Below are 14,873 nucleotides of genomic sequence, written 5' to 3' on the forward strand. Positions count from 1 at the left end.
CAACGTTGACAAGCCGGGAGCATGACAGAAAATCACGTACTCGACTACGCCAGCCATTTCCCTCATCTGGTTCGTCTGAAATATACGGTGGTAGTTTTCAAGAAATGTATCCAGACAATTTTCCCATTTGTCCAAATTCTACTATCCATAACCCCTGAGCTTAGAGTAGCCTGGTTGACGCTACTATATGGAATGAACGTAGTGCTGACCTGGAGACTCATTAGAGGCGTCTGTGGTGTTGCCGTCAACCACGAGTCCCTGGCTTCGGTCCTGCCGTCCGTCTGGTCGGCTGACACCAGGGTCGTTCTCACGGTTTGCTTCAATTAACAATTTTTGATAAATTTTCAATAATCACAATTTTCAATCGTTTCCACTCATCTACAAGTGGTTTCAGTGATTCACTATTGTTTTGAATCATTCACAGTTGTTTCAAATTATCATCATTTTTTAGATCATTCACAATTGTTTTTTTATATCATTTACAATTGTTTTAAATCATTCCCAAAACCTTCGCAATTGTTTTTAATTAATCACAGTGCTAATCAGCTTTACCATACCAGATTCACCCAAACCCCAAATATGATAATTTCATTACTGACCTGAGGAATTCGTGGAGTAGAAGGGGTTGGCGTTCATGTGATTGATGACGTCTTCTACCTGTGCCTGTCGGCCTCCCCTGGTCACCCCTGGGCCGGTGCCCTGTGCTCCGCCGTCTTGTCGAAGGTTCCGGACGGGAGGGATCGGGACCGGCCGCGCCATGGCAGCCGGACGTACCAACTGATCAAGTACAGGACGTGCACACAGTATTGTATCTGTTCAAAAAGTACCGATATTAGTCTGCAACGTGTCTTTGGCAGACCTTGATCTAATACTATTCTTTACCTTTCGGATAGGATTATCCTTCAGATGTGTCACAGCAAACAGCTTGTGGAAATCCGTTCCATTCGCCCGTCGATGTTGATAAACATGAATTCGGACACATGTACACCCACGCCACGACTGGAGCAGATTGATCCGGTGTGTAGGTGGGGAGAACCTGGCGTCTTTATTTGCCGGTTACGCAACTACAAACACGTGGATACTTCCAGACGGGGGCGTAGATTGCATTCTTCAAAGTTTCTGGAACGCTTTTGGAACACCTTCAAACAATGGAACACCTTACAACATCTTACAACGTGGGTTTTCTTACGGATGTAAGAAGATTACGGAGATTCAGACGGATTTTAAGAAAAAATATAGTGAACAGCGAAACAACAGCTCGGCTTAGTTTGTCGTAGAAAGTCTGTCTTGGTACAAGTTATGAATCGCTCCGTGGTTCTATATATGCATATAAGCATTTTACTTGAGGAACAAATTGCATTTTTGTTTTCTAGTCTCACGAACCTGCCCGAGAAAGAAACGGGTTTACCTTAACGTCATAAACCAAAGACTCAAAATATGAATTTTGTTGCCTTCTGTACCACATAGTGTCAATACGCGTAGCGACTCTTGTGTCACTTGTCAAAGTAATTATCCCGGACTGACCCAAACACAACTTTCCTGAAGCGATCAGAAATATTGCAAACAGCCCTACATCAAGTCTTGCTAAATATCCGATGTTATGGGCTAGTTTCTGGTCACCTATCGGCCTTGAACAACCGTTCCTAACATGTGACAGCTTAGTGCAAGTATGTAAAGAGAAGAATATATCAGGAAAAAAACAACACACAAAAAACTCATTTCTCAGTTTTACTCACCAACAAAAACGCTTCAGGGCACCCAAATACAACGCCTGCTCGGCTGAAAATACAGATAAATATTGCACCAATAGAAGAGGTACTGATAGCATATTCATTAATTTGTTTTCGCCCAGTCACCATAGATGTGCTGCTTTTTACGATCTGGTATGGTTTTCATCAAAACGCTAAGCTAAAGCTTAAGTACATTCGCACGTACACTGATAATAGCTGAGCTAGTGGGCGTTTTTTAAACATAAACATATATGAAGAGTAAACAATGGATGTACCTTTAGCCTTCTTTGAAAACAAATATTTTTCGAATACAAATACAAATACATGTATGATAAATACTATCACGACTAAAACACCTTATTCCACGTACTGACTTACTGTACTGCACTTCTCATACATATTTGGTCCAAGTTCCGACTGCAATGGTCACTAGCTCATATGCGCATGCAAATATACTTATTGGCTATATCTTTAAGGCTCTTAGCAAATTTACATATAATACCTGCATACAATGCTTATATTTTGCTTTAATCCTGTATGTTCTACATCTGGAAGACCTACCAAAGCATTGCATAGAAAAAAATCTCATTTCATGCTTTTATCTTGGCCGTAGCATACCTGCACCTATTAATAATAATAATAATAATAAAATATCGTGTACACTGTGTCTAGAATGACCTTTGGTCTGGAGGAGGCACCGGGGAAAACAACATGCCCATAGATGACTGCATGAAAGCACGACAGATGATGAAAGAGAACAGAATGGTTGCTGATTTCGCCCCATTGTACATCCGATTTTGGACACTGTGTAATCCATTACATGCAAGATCCAATGCAAGGTATAGTGGAAGTGTCTTATAAACTTTCTCATATTTGACGTTAATTTTAGGGAAGTATTGGTCACCATCTAGATCTGAGATGCTAAATAATAAACTGAAACTGTTTCAGTGTGATCACAAGCAACTGGTTCGTTTTACAGTTTACACAATTGTTAATTGAGTATATTTTGTAAGCTGTCTGGTCTATACTAAAGCATATCGCCATTTCATAATCACCAACTACCTTTCAAATGATCACGATGTAGGAACGTGATGACCATGTGATCTACAGTGGTCAGGACGTGAGTATGTGACGGCAATGTGGTCCTCGCGTGATAAGGATGTAAGCACGTGATGACCACGTGCCCCACACGTGATTAGATGGGAGGGGGGCTCCTGTGCTTGAGCATGAAGCGCCAGGACTGGCGGAAGCTGTTCTGCAGGTGACAACTGCCTCTCTCCCAGCCCAGGAGCATCCCCATCATCCCACCAGGAAACAGCGAGGACAGGAGGAAGAAGAGGAGGAGGAGGAGGAAGAGCAGCGGGAGCAGCCAGACGCACAGGCGGCAAATCCGCGCGAAGCAGGCCTGGGAGGTCTTCCTGCTTCCCTCGACGAGGTAGGCATCTTCTTTCAACCTTGTTTTGTTGCCACTTTTAACGCTACTGGAAGTGAATAATAGAAGAATTTGAGAATCATTGATGTTTTTCACAATGACATTGAGTTTTTTTCGTGGACGTTAACTGATTTCCATTTTGTTGAATCATTTATTTACTATAACTGACTATTGTCGAAAGACCTACCTTCCGGTTATAGTGACGCCTGGAGTAGACACCGCCGTTGTGTCGGTCTCGTCAACGCCACGCTGTAATAAAAGACATAAGAAATTAGTTTTTAAGGAAATCATCTGCATGGAAACCACGCAGGTCGTCTACGTATAGACATCCATAGAATGGTGCTACAGCAAAGGTTCTTCTTCGTGGCGAGAGAAGGTCAACCCAAATGGAGATGACCATGATCACCAGTATAGTAGCGGACTCAAACCTCTTTTGTACATGCTTGAGGGATGCCAGAGTCTTCTAAGTGTCACCAAAAGGAGCAGCTATAGCAAGTTATATGCTGTAACACGTGTGCCAATCAAAGCGCTAAGATCAGTGGAACATACGACACCAGCAGTCATGAACGGAAAATGCAACAACACGATGCACTAGCATGAAGCACAGGCGCGTAAGCATGTACCGGATGCAATTGACCGGCGAAGCAAACTAGAAAGGCATTGGCGGAAGTGTCACACGAACAGAAGCAGCAGATACACACGAGCAGCCATTCTCATAGGATAACTATTAACAATGCTTACAGTTAAATGTGCAATGGTTAGGTGTAACTAAGGAGATACACGTCCTTGGTGTAACCAGGTGCTGTTGCGTTAGAAGCGCTGAACTCTCGTTGAGAACTACGAAATGCGCCCTCACTCACTGTGCTTACAGCCTTATGAGGTTTTGCACATATAAATGAAGAAAAAGCAGTAGTAGCAGCAGCAGGAAACATATATGAAGCCCATCGACAATAGGAAACAGTATCATAGCTCCCCATAGCTGTGCAAACGTCAAAGAGGGCATAGACAGCAACCTAGGCAATCAGAACGTCCAAAAGAAATTACCGTCAGCGTGGTTTCTCGCCTGACGGATTTTCCCCAGGAGTAGGATGCCAGTTGCCGCATCCCGGACTCGCCGTGTGACGTCACGTCGGGTTGGACACACTGGGAGGAATGTTTTATCGTTGACGTTGTAGATTGTCGACGGAAAAAGCGCCACCAGCCGGATTTCGCAGACGATGCATCTAGCTCATCCTGATCCTGAAAACAATGTCGTCTAAAACATTACGAACTAATTAATAATGCCTTGCCAGCCAAGGGCAATGCGATGTTGGATCGTCAAACTGACGAGATCTTTACCGACTTGAAATGGTCAATCTGTAAACCAAAGAACTTTTCATTAGTGTACAAAGGCATTATTCAAGAACAAAGCAAACAACGCTCCTGTTTCTGGAAACGAAAGAAAAGGGTTATAGAATTCCCAATTTCCACAAGCACCGGTTTCAACTACTTGAAAACCCTGAATCCCAAGCAAAACAGATACTGCACACTATAAAGGCCATCTACAAACCTCTACAACCGACAGAAGAAGGTTGAACTTTGCGTAAACTGGCCTTATGCAGTTTGCTAACAGAGGGCGGAATGGCTGCTGTTCTGCTGTCTTTCCATCTTTATTCACCTAAAACCTTTGGAAAGGCACCCCACCGGAGCTACAGTTAACGACCAACAAGCGGCTAGAGGAACCCAAAGGGCGAAACGATCATGGACACCTCAGTGTTGACATCTGCCTGGCTGTGTTGTGCGTATATTGAGTCATCGACGCGGCAATACCGCCTCCTCTCAGCAGACGTCTCCACCAGCTCGCCTGGACGGTGTGCTCAGCAGTGTTGTGACTCTGTGATGTGACATGGAAGCAGCAAAATATCACGTATCAGCAAAATTTGGTGAAGGACCTTCAACTTCTAAGGGAAAAATTGCAACCACGTTGTCCCTTTCGAGTCACCAGTAACTTCCCAGACGATTCACCACGACAGTGTGGGAACTATCACCACCTGAAGGAAATATTTGGAAACTTCAGGCGTGCGTCTGCTCCTCCAACATGGTAAAGCCAGACACTTTCCCACAACAAAACCTAGAAACCTCAAGAGCGCCAGTGATCTCAGCGAAAGCCTGTCTATTACAAGTTCATATTACCATGCACGTGTTCTCCTTTCTGCTGACGGATTTGCCCCAGAAGCTGGGCTCCATTTGCTGAAACCAGGAGGCGCGGTGTGACATCGTGTCCTCTTGTACTGACTGGGAGGGCAGGCTGGTTGTCGTGCCTGTTGATCGTAGCCAGAAACTGCGCCACCAGCCGGATTTTGTGGGAGAAGCATTCGGCGTGTCTTCAACCTGAAAAGAATAATTCCGTCTGATACCACTAAAGTATAGCTAAAGCTTTCTAGGGGAAGGATTGGGAACCTTTTCTCTTGCAAGATATAAACCTGGAACCGAGCCACCAACACAATTATACAGCGTTTGCATCAAAGGAAACTCTGCCTCCTCACCTCCTTTAACTTTAAGGACACACTATGCACACTGCAAGAGACAGGAACCACCATGGTCACCAGACATCTACGGAAACTGCAAAAGATAGGCAACGATATGGCCAACCAAGGAATGTATTCGATTCATATTGTAGGCCTTTGGCAGGGTTTGCAGTGAAGTATCGGGTTCGGAAGAGCTTGATTCGCTTACTAGCTACGCGCAGGTCCGTCCACCGGTCACCTCCACGCATGCCCTTAGATTTGCTACCACCACCAGATTTTGTAAAGAAAACAAACGTCAGGAAAAAAGTGCCAATGTGCACACTACATGAATACATAAATGCGTTGTACTGAACTCTCAATACCAATACGCGATGTCGACAACCACCAATTCCTACACCCCTGTGCCACCATCAAATGTCATCTGAGAATCAGAGAGAACATAATCCCCGGCTGAGAATCCTCTCCACCAGCACACCACTCAGCGGAACTGTAAAACGGACAAAGTTACCCTGTGTGTTTGCGTGGTGGGAAGCTTCCCCCACATGTGTACGCCCATCTGTGTGTTACCAGAAGACGAAGATGCTCCCACTGTTGTTCTGTCCTCGACGATTTCTCGCCCAGACGTGCCTCTCTCGTCAAAATCACTTGTCGACGGAGGTTCTCTCTACGACAGTAAAGTAAGGATGAAGATTATCTCTTAACTGCGTAATGGCTGTGCCTATACCCGTACCACCACATGCGTAATTGCTCTCAAAAGCTTCTCAGAAGCTCTAACTTTGCAGAAGTGGTACTCCCTTCCAAAGGCATAGAAAGATGCTTGGATGGAGTGATATCTCACCAATATATAAGCCCTTACACCTCTGTTGCCCAGATAGTAAGACTACCGAAGACCCTACGCAGTGCACATTAGGTAGTTGGTACCCCTAGATTGTGTGTTGTGACGATGTTCCCCTGATGAATGTTCTCCCCTTGTGCATCCCTGTCGGTCTTTATAGTCACAGATACCACGCTATCTTCTCTGCTTCCTGTCACATCTGTTAGACAGACTTTAGTAGTTCCAACCCCGCTTGTTCCTACGTCACTAGGGGCTACGTCATCGCTCGCTCGGCCATTGTCTGCCAAGTCACCAGTCTAATGAAGATAAGATTAGATTTGTGGCATCTGGATATGGCAAAAGCTTAAAACTGCTATCATGTATCAGAACTCATTCGAAATCAATCATGCAATTCAATAAATAAACGAGAAAAGCGTTACAGGTAATCCGAAATCCACCGGAGTTTGATGAATTTCTATCATTTTTTCTTCTATTGTACCATACATCGCAAAACTGAAGCTACAATCACATAGATGAGATAGACCAGATAGACCACCTTTTCGTTACACACAGAACTAACGGTACTCCAGTTTGTCACATCCAACTGCACATTCCCAAGCACTCTCTTGTTCTTTTTATAGTCCATACCACGACTGCCATCTACCTGAAGGTTCCCCTGAAAGGGAAACATTTGTGAGATCTTGGCTACATCAGAAGGAACTAGCCATATGTCATTGTCATCACCCAGCCAATCATACAATCTGAGGCATAGTAATCGGAACAAGTGCCAAACACGCCTATTACAAGCACAACACAGTTAATCATGTGAAAGATTGGGAAGACTAACCGTTTGGGTTTCCTGGTGTAGACCGTAGGATGTTGTTGAACCTTCTGCGTGCCCGGTACCTCCTTTCGACCGGCGTTTCGTTGTCGTCTCTGTGACATCGACCGAGTACCTCTCCGACCTTCCACCACTCTCGCCCACCCGCTGTTCTGTGGTCGAGGACTCAACGACGTGCCCACCTGACGCGTCGACTTCATCCGTCTTCAGATAGCTTCCTGGACCGCCATCGTGACTACCAGCTCCGTGTGTCACTTTTTCAATGCTCAAGCCTTCCTCGGTTGTAGTTGTTGTCTGGTGTTCAGAAGATGACGTCACCACCACGTACTCCCCAGACGCTGTTAGGACGCGTCTCGGACCGGCGAGACCAGGAATGTCTTCAGTGCCTTCTATGGTAGTTGTTTTCTGCTCTTCCGAAGATTCCGTCACAACGACATACTGTCCTGAAGGCGTAAGGACACGTTTTGGACCGGAAAGACCAGAGTGGTCTTCGGCTTGCACCGTTGTAGTCGTCGTGGTCTGCCCTTCCGTTGCCATCGTCACGTGCTCCCCTGAGGCCGTCAGGACGTGCCTCGGACCCGACAGACCAGGGCGGTCCTCGGCTTGGGCGCTCGTAGTTGTTGTTTGCTCTTCCGAAGACTCTGTTACTACTACATACTCTCCTGAAGAGGTGAGCACGCGCTTCGGGCCGGACAGGCCAGGGCGGTCCTTGGATTTGGTGGTCGTAGTTTTTGTTTGCTCTTCTGAAGACTCTGTTACAACAACATACTCTCCTGAAGGTGTAAGAACGCGCTTTGGACCGGACAGACCAGGGTGGTCTTCGGCTTGGGTGGTCGTAGTTGCTGTTTGCTCTTCCGAAGACTTTGTTAAAAGGACATATTCTCCAGATGGTGTAAGGACGCGTTTTGGACCAGAAAGACCGGACCGGTCCACGGCTGTTACCGATGCAGTCGTCATCTGTTCTTTCGAAGATTTTGCAATGACATACTCTCCTGAAGCGGTGAGAACCCGTTTTGGACCGGAAAGACCAGGGTGATCCTCGGCGGAGACTGCTGAAGTCGTCGTCTGTTCTTCCGATGTCGTCATCATGTATTCTCCTGTCAGGGCGCGTTTCGGACCGGACAGACAAGGGCGGTTCTCGGTTGTGACCGTCGTTGTCGTCTGGTCTTCTGAAGACGTTACTACGGCATACTCTCTCGAAGCGGTAAGGATGCGTTTTGGGCCGGATAGACCAGGGCGGTCTGCTGCTTGGGTAGTTGCATGATGACTTGAATCAGAACCTCCGTAGAAGTCCGTCCTCTCCATGGTCGTGTCGCCTTTGTCGCCTCCGTGACGGACCGTGGAGGTTGCGGATGCCACGACGTACTCACCGGCAGCTGTCAGGACTCGTCTCGGGCCGGATAACTCAGGAGCATCAACAGCACGAGCTTCGGCCATGGCCAGCTGACCGTCGCTGCCACCTCCCGCTGATCCATTGATTTGACTGCGTCTTGTTTGCTGCTGTGACATGTTTTCATCCATGGTGTAGGTTTCGGTGATGATGCATCCTGACTGTCGTCCATCAGATTCTGTGAGAAAGGACAAAGGGGAAATTCTTATTAAGATTTCTATATCCATCTTCTGCTGGGTGATATATGATTTTACAATAGAACTGATAAGTTTTCCAACGCTTACATAGCTTTTATGTAAATAAAAAGTATCATACACTCTCGATTTTCATCATATGAACAATTGATACAAACAGATAAGTCTCCCACATTGTCCTACCGACTATACTTCGTATGGACACTTTTAGTTACATTTAGCAAACTAAAGCCTTGTGTATCAGCGATAAGAGTCTGGCGCCACCGACAGGAGACTATGCCAGAAAGATCCAAACTGATGTTCCAGAGCCTGAAAGCTGATATGCCACCAAACTTATTTGTTTCATTTACTGACATACCACTTACGAATTTACCGGGAGATGTGGTTGCAGTATTAGGTGGTGATAATTCATGAGAATGACTGGAGTGAGTGTTACAATCAGGAAATTTGTCCTCTGCTAGCTCTTCGCATTCATCTGCATCTTCGGTGAAGTCATTAGTGTCACAACTGTACACGTCACTGCCAACAGGCTGGACGATAGTTGTCGTTATGACGTCGGTTGACATATCTACGAAGTGTGACCTGGACGTGACGTCGGTTGAAACCTCGGTTAGAGTCAATGTTCCGCCCGGCGCAGGGAATTGTGCTGTTGGGGTTGGTTCCACTAGGTCATCGTTCACCTCTGCCGGTGGCACCTGGTCGCCAGTGTCGGTATCCTCGTCATCAGACCTGAGGATCAAGCTTCTAGCCCCGGCTTTAGCCACAGCGGCGAGATGGACGCAGGCAGTGGCCGCTTGGACGGCCCTCTCCAAGGAAACCCCCTGATAATAAGCACCTTCTAGCGACACCGAACGATTTCCACTTACAGCTTCCTCATCGAAAGTGCTTATAACAGCCGCGCTTACATTTTTGTTGTCGTCTACAGCAACATAGCTACCTACATTAGCAACTTTACTGCTAAAGGACTCACCGACAAGCTCCTTGTCCGTAGCACCGGCGGGAACGCCTGATTGGCCACCAAAAGGGGTTGTTGCATCATCAGTGCCTGGGGTTTCACGGTTCTTTTCCGTGACTTTATCAGAGTTGCTTGTATCATGGCTTATGCTACTAGCGCTATGCGCGTTAGATAGGGTCGACATGCATTCAATAGCAGATTCTGAAACAGTAGGAGGCGACACGCCGCTAACCTGCCGTGCTTCAACCAAGCTATCCCCTGTTCTTATCGTACTATAACTACCCTGCTTACCACCACTGAAGCTCTGCTGTACTCCCGCACCGTCTACTGTTGCAGTTGCAGCAGCAGCGATTCTGGTTCCTTCTCCATCTCCTATAATAGCCCCGCCAAGCGATCCCGCTTTGCCGCTTGTTGTTTCATCGGCTTTTCTGCCTAGATCTCCACCAGCCACCACGTACTCACCAGATGCAGCAACAACTTTCGTGACGCTTATGACACCATAACCTTCACCAGTGTAAGATGCTGTGTCGCTCCCATGAGGAGCAGAGCCAAGGATAACAGTGCCAACTTGCGGGCTTTGGGAGGACTGCGCGACATTTGAAGCTGTGACAGGGTGACCAAGATCATGAGAGGGTGTGTGAGCGGAAACTACATGTACAGTGGTACTGGTACCATCAACAGCATCAGTACTTCCACCTGGAGACGATATTATATATTCTCCAGATGGGATAACAATACGTTCTGGACCACTCAGGTCAGGTACTGGTACACTTTCTACCTGTCCCACAAGAGTTACGGAATCGACAGTGGCACCAGTACCAACTGGAGGAACACCCGTGATGGAAGTGGTACCAGTACCATAAATCACTTCGCCTGTGGAAGAAGTGCAAGCACCAACAGGTGTACCTTCACCAATGTTGACGGTACCAATGGCAACAGAAGTACCTTCACCAATGTTGGCGGTACCAACAGCAACAGGGGTACCTTCACCGATGGTACCAGTACCACCACCAATAGGAGACTCTCCGCCGGTGGTACCAGTATCAGCAGTAGCACTAGAGACGACCGCGTTACGTTTACCAGTAGAATCTACCACCATGTATTCACCAGAGGGCAGGAGCACACGTTGCGGGCCAGATACCACTACCTTTTCAACTTCACCCTCATCAGAGCCTGAAGCAGCAGAAGCAGTGCTGGATACATTTGTAATCGTGGAGCCGCTAAAGGAACATGCACTTCCCCCACTGGAATCCACCACCACGTATTCACCAGAAGGCATCAGTACTCGCTTTGGACCGACAAGCTCGGGAATGGGGACTTTTCCAACGTCACCCGCAACAGCGGAAGGTACAGCAGAAGTAGTAGCACTGACACTGTCTGTAAGAGTGGTATTTTTTCCAGTAGAACCCACCACCACATATTCACCGGATGGAAGAAGTACGCGTTGCGGACCAGAAAGTTCAGGTGTTGCTACCTTTGCACCAATGGCAGTAGGGGTACCAGTGACAGCAGGGTTACCAATGACAGCAGGGTTATCAGTGACAGCAGGGGTACCAATGACAGCAAGGGTACCAGTGACAGCAGCGGTACCAATGACAGCAGCGGTACCAATGACAGCAGGGGTACCAGTGACAGCAGGGGTACCAATGGCAGCAGGGGTACCAGTGACAGCAGGGGTACCAATGACAGCAGGGGTACAAGTGACAGCAGCGGTACCAATGACAGCAGGGGTACCAGTGACAGCAAGGGTACCAATGACAGTAGAGGTACCAGTGACAGCAGGGGTACCAGTGGCACCAGGAGTATGGGTGCCGCCAATTGTGGTGCTCGCACCACCAGAGCTCGAGTCCACCACCACATATTCCCCAGTTGGCAACAAAACTCGCTGTGGACTAACAAGCGGATGTGCCGAGACTATAGCAGCAGGAGGGAGGGCAGACGTCGGCGAGACGGGGGATTCTACAGGCTGACCCGTGGGAGAAACGGTGATGCTGTCAGCTTGGTGTACAACCACCGTCCCAGCCACAGAGATACCAGTACGACCGTCGATAGTAGAGGTCATACCGGTGCTTGCATGAGCAATATTGGAATGGGCAGTAGGGGTCTGGGCTAGGCCTGCGGGACTAGCGCCAGGAGGAACCGCGTGGTTGTGTGTAGCATGACCGGCACCAGCTGCTGGGGATGAATCTGTGTCTGGAACAAAACCCAGATGGGTTTCTGTAGCATGACCCACACTCACACCCATACCCATACCAGCTGGACTAGCTTTCACGAATCCCTGGGAGAAAGCAGCTGAACCCGCATGGGTCTCTGTAGCCTCACCCACACCAATAACACCCACACTCACGTCAGCAGGGCTAGCCTGGGGATTCAAACCTTGGGATATTCCCACAGCAGTAGCAGAACCCGCATGGGTCCCTGTAGCATGACCCGCACCCACACCAACAGGGCTAGTTTGTAATTCGAAACCCTGATTTTCGAAACCCTGGGTCGCAAAACCCTGATTTCCAAAACCAATGGTTCCGAAACTCCGGGATAAGCTGTCAGCTTTAGCAGCATGGCGGCTTGTTAGAGCTTGCGTAGCGCGCCCCTCACCAGTAGCGAAGCTAGCAGAACCCCCGCCTTCAGCAGAGACATAAGCAGCCTCATCGGTCAGGAAGGAACCGTCTGCAGACGAGGGGTGCTCGGTCTTCCGCTTCTTGTAGGAATGGTCCATTTCACGGAGGGGGCGGCGACGGATGGGTGTGCCCTTCGGAGTTGATGATTTGCGGTGGGACGGAGACCAGTCATGCATACTGGAAGGCAAGAAAAAAAATCAATTTATATATAGAGGAACTTTGATGCCTTACGATTTGATCCAAATTAATGCAAAATTAATCAATTGTGAAATTACCATAGGTTCTGTTTTACCTCACATCATCATACCGTCCGAACACCAGTCTCTACGTCTTTTTACAGCAACAGTTTCCCTCTCAAAATCAACCCACAAGACTTCAAAAACAACGTTCGCTGCCAGTTAATACCATAGTCACCTATACCACCCCAACTTAGTTCAGTATCCGCATGCAAACCCTCAAAGAAAAACGTAATGAGGAAACTGACTCGTATTGTATGGTGGTGTACTCCAGTCCATGGTGCTGAAGGGCCAGCTCCAGGTCCAGCTTCATGTGCATCAGCTTCTGGTACTCCTCCCGCTGCTCCTCCAGGCTGCGGTGGAGAGTCTAGGCATGGGAACGGGAGGTATCCGTGAGGGGTTGTTAACAGTAAAGCTATAGTGCTTACTCTTTTGCCTATTGGCTGCTACCCTTAGGTTATGGTAGGAGAAAGTTGCGAAGAACTGCGAAGGTCAAGAATGACCTAGTATCTGTATCTGTATAGCCGGTATAACCGCCTTTCGGCGTAACACACCAGCTTAGTGACTGCTCATAGTTAGATCCAGTACCTATTTGGCCAATGGTTCAAACGTTTCTACACCCGGCCTGAAAAATAGACATTGTCGATAGTTTTTCCTTGAACTTTCAATTTCATTTTCTTTGACTCTGAGCGATATCATGTGTTAAATGCAATTCTTAAGCAGGGGTCACGACGAAAGCTTTTGTCCACTGCCATGCGTTCATGTCGTTTACCTCACCTCTAATTCGACCTCCCTCTTTTCCAGCATCGACACATACTGCGTCACTTCCGTGCTGGCATTGTGGGAAACCTGGTGTACTTCCGCCTGCAGCTGTGCATTCTGGGAAGCAACAATACGCTCATCTTTACACCAATTCTTTAGTAATAAACAACCAAGTTTATAATCCTATTACCAAGTTCTGAACATGACAAACAGGGTTGACCTTGTCGTCCTTTCACCCCCGAAACTTGTGCAAAAGGTTTCTTGTACAGTGGTACAGGGATGGAGTTTAGGGATGCAGTTAGTAATGTTTAAGGTGAAAAGTCTGTTATGGTTCCCCTGCGCCACTACAATGCCGCCATGTTGGGAGGGGCGACCGACTCCTACCCCTTCGCTCCCGGTGATGTACCGCTGCAGCTCTCCCTGCACTCCGAGGACGCCAATCTCAAGCTTTGTGTTCTGAAATCGAGTTGCAGTCACGTCAATCTCTACTAGTTAGGCAAATAAAAATTATTGAAATGGCGCCGGAATCTAATTTGGCTATCCCACTTGTTTTACACTTGAAATCTGTATACTAAAGGCTTACACACACGATTCCGTATTTCTTGCATACGCATGCCTGGAAAACTACAAAAAAACTCTTGATGGATTTCTAGAATCCTTGCAGAATAATCACATGCTATACTATTGTTTTCTCCTGGAAAGCGTCACCATAAACATGTCCTATCTAACGCGTTAAAGTGAGGATATTTGCCATCACTTCAGAGGAGAGTTTGCCAATAAGTCGCACGGTGTTGACGCGTCGTTTCAATGCCAGCTTAACCGTGACCTATAAGCTTCTGGAAAGACGGCTCTATGTAGACGATGTTTGCCTAACACCTGAGCATGCCTTCTCCCACTGGCTGAACATGATACCCATAGCCGCCCGCATCAGTGGCCCATTGTACACCCTGTTTGCGGGCCCGATGGGCCACTACTGCGCCAGACAATGGAGGATGGTGGTTCCCTATTCTACGGCTCATTTAGCTCTGAAGCTCACACAACGGACTGGTTTTAGAAATACCGACTTGGGCGAACATTCCCTTTGTTAAACTTAACACTAATAAAAGGGGGATGTACAGTCTATTCAGGGATAAATTTGGTACGGAAAGCTCCTTTCACTCAGGGCCAGTGTTACACTTCGAGTATACAACAAGCCCGGCTCGTACTTTTAAAGTTTTCTTGTCCCAGATCGCCTGTTCAACAAGAAGCAACCAGATGATGTTGACATCGCGAGGAATCCTGCGGCCTTGTTATAAGCCGGTTTATTATTTTGAACTTGTAACCATTCAGATAAGGGCCTTCGACTTTGACATATTACCCACAATGCACCACACTGCACACGCGCATTTGTACCA

The 14,873-nt window shown here is 47.4% G+C and overlaps 1 protein-coding gene across 2 annotated transcripts in view; it reads right to left on the reverse strand.

Annotated features, from left to right (window-relative positions):
- Positions 1-1,715: 1,715 nt before the first annotated feature.
- Positions 1,716-14,873, reverse strand: part of LOC109476569 (mucin-19-like) — a 23,861-nt gene continuing 10,703 nt past the window's right edge. For both annotated transcript variants that reach the window (XM_019777565.1, XM_019777557.1), the window contains 11 exons: positions 13,495-13,596; positions 12,966-13,084; positions 12,459-12,658; positions 7,331-8,892; positions 7,040-7,159; positions 6,591-6,800; positions 6,178-6,333; positions 5,335-5,532; positions 4,207-4,401; positions 3,350-3,411; positions 1,716-3,211 (listed from right to left, as the gene is read on the reverse strand). In XM_019777565.1, coding sequence (XP_019633124.1) covers positions 2,926-3,211; positions 3,350-3,411; positions 4,207-4,401; positions 5,335-5,532; positions 6,178-6,333; positions 6,591-6,800; positions 7,040-7,159; positions 7,331-8,892; positions 12,459-12,658; positions 12,966-13,084; positions 13,495-13,596 — 3,210 coding nt within the window. In that variant the 3' untranslated portion in view covers positions 1,716-2,925. The remainder of the gene's footprint in view (positions 3,212-3,349; positions 3,412-4,206; positions 4,402-5,334; positions 5,533-6,177; positions 6,334-6,590; positions 6,801-7,039; positions 7,160-7,330; positions 8,893-12,458; positions 12,659-12,965; positions 13,085-13,494; positions 13,597-14,873) is intronic.

The sequence above is a fragment of the Branchiostoma belcheri genome, unplaced genomic scaffold (assembly GCF_001625305.1).
Source record: "Branchiostoma belcheri isolate BF01 breed outbred unplaced genomic scaffold, Haploidv18h27 scaffold104, whole genome shotgun sequence".
In the NCBI taxonomy this organism is placed as follows: domain Eukaryota; kingdom Metazoa; phylum Chordata; class Leptocardii; order Amphioxiformes; family Branchiostomatidae; genus Branchiostoma; species Branchiostoma belcheri.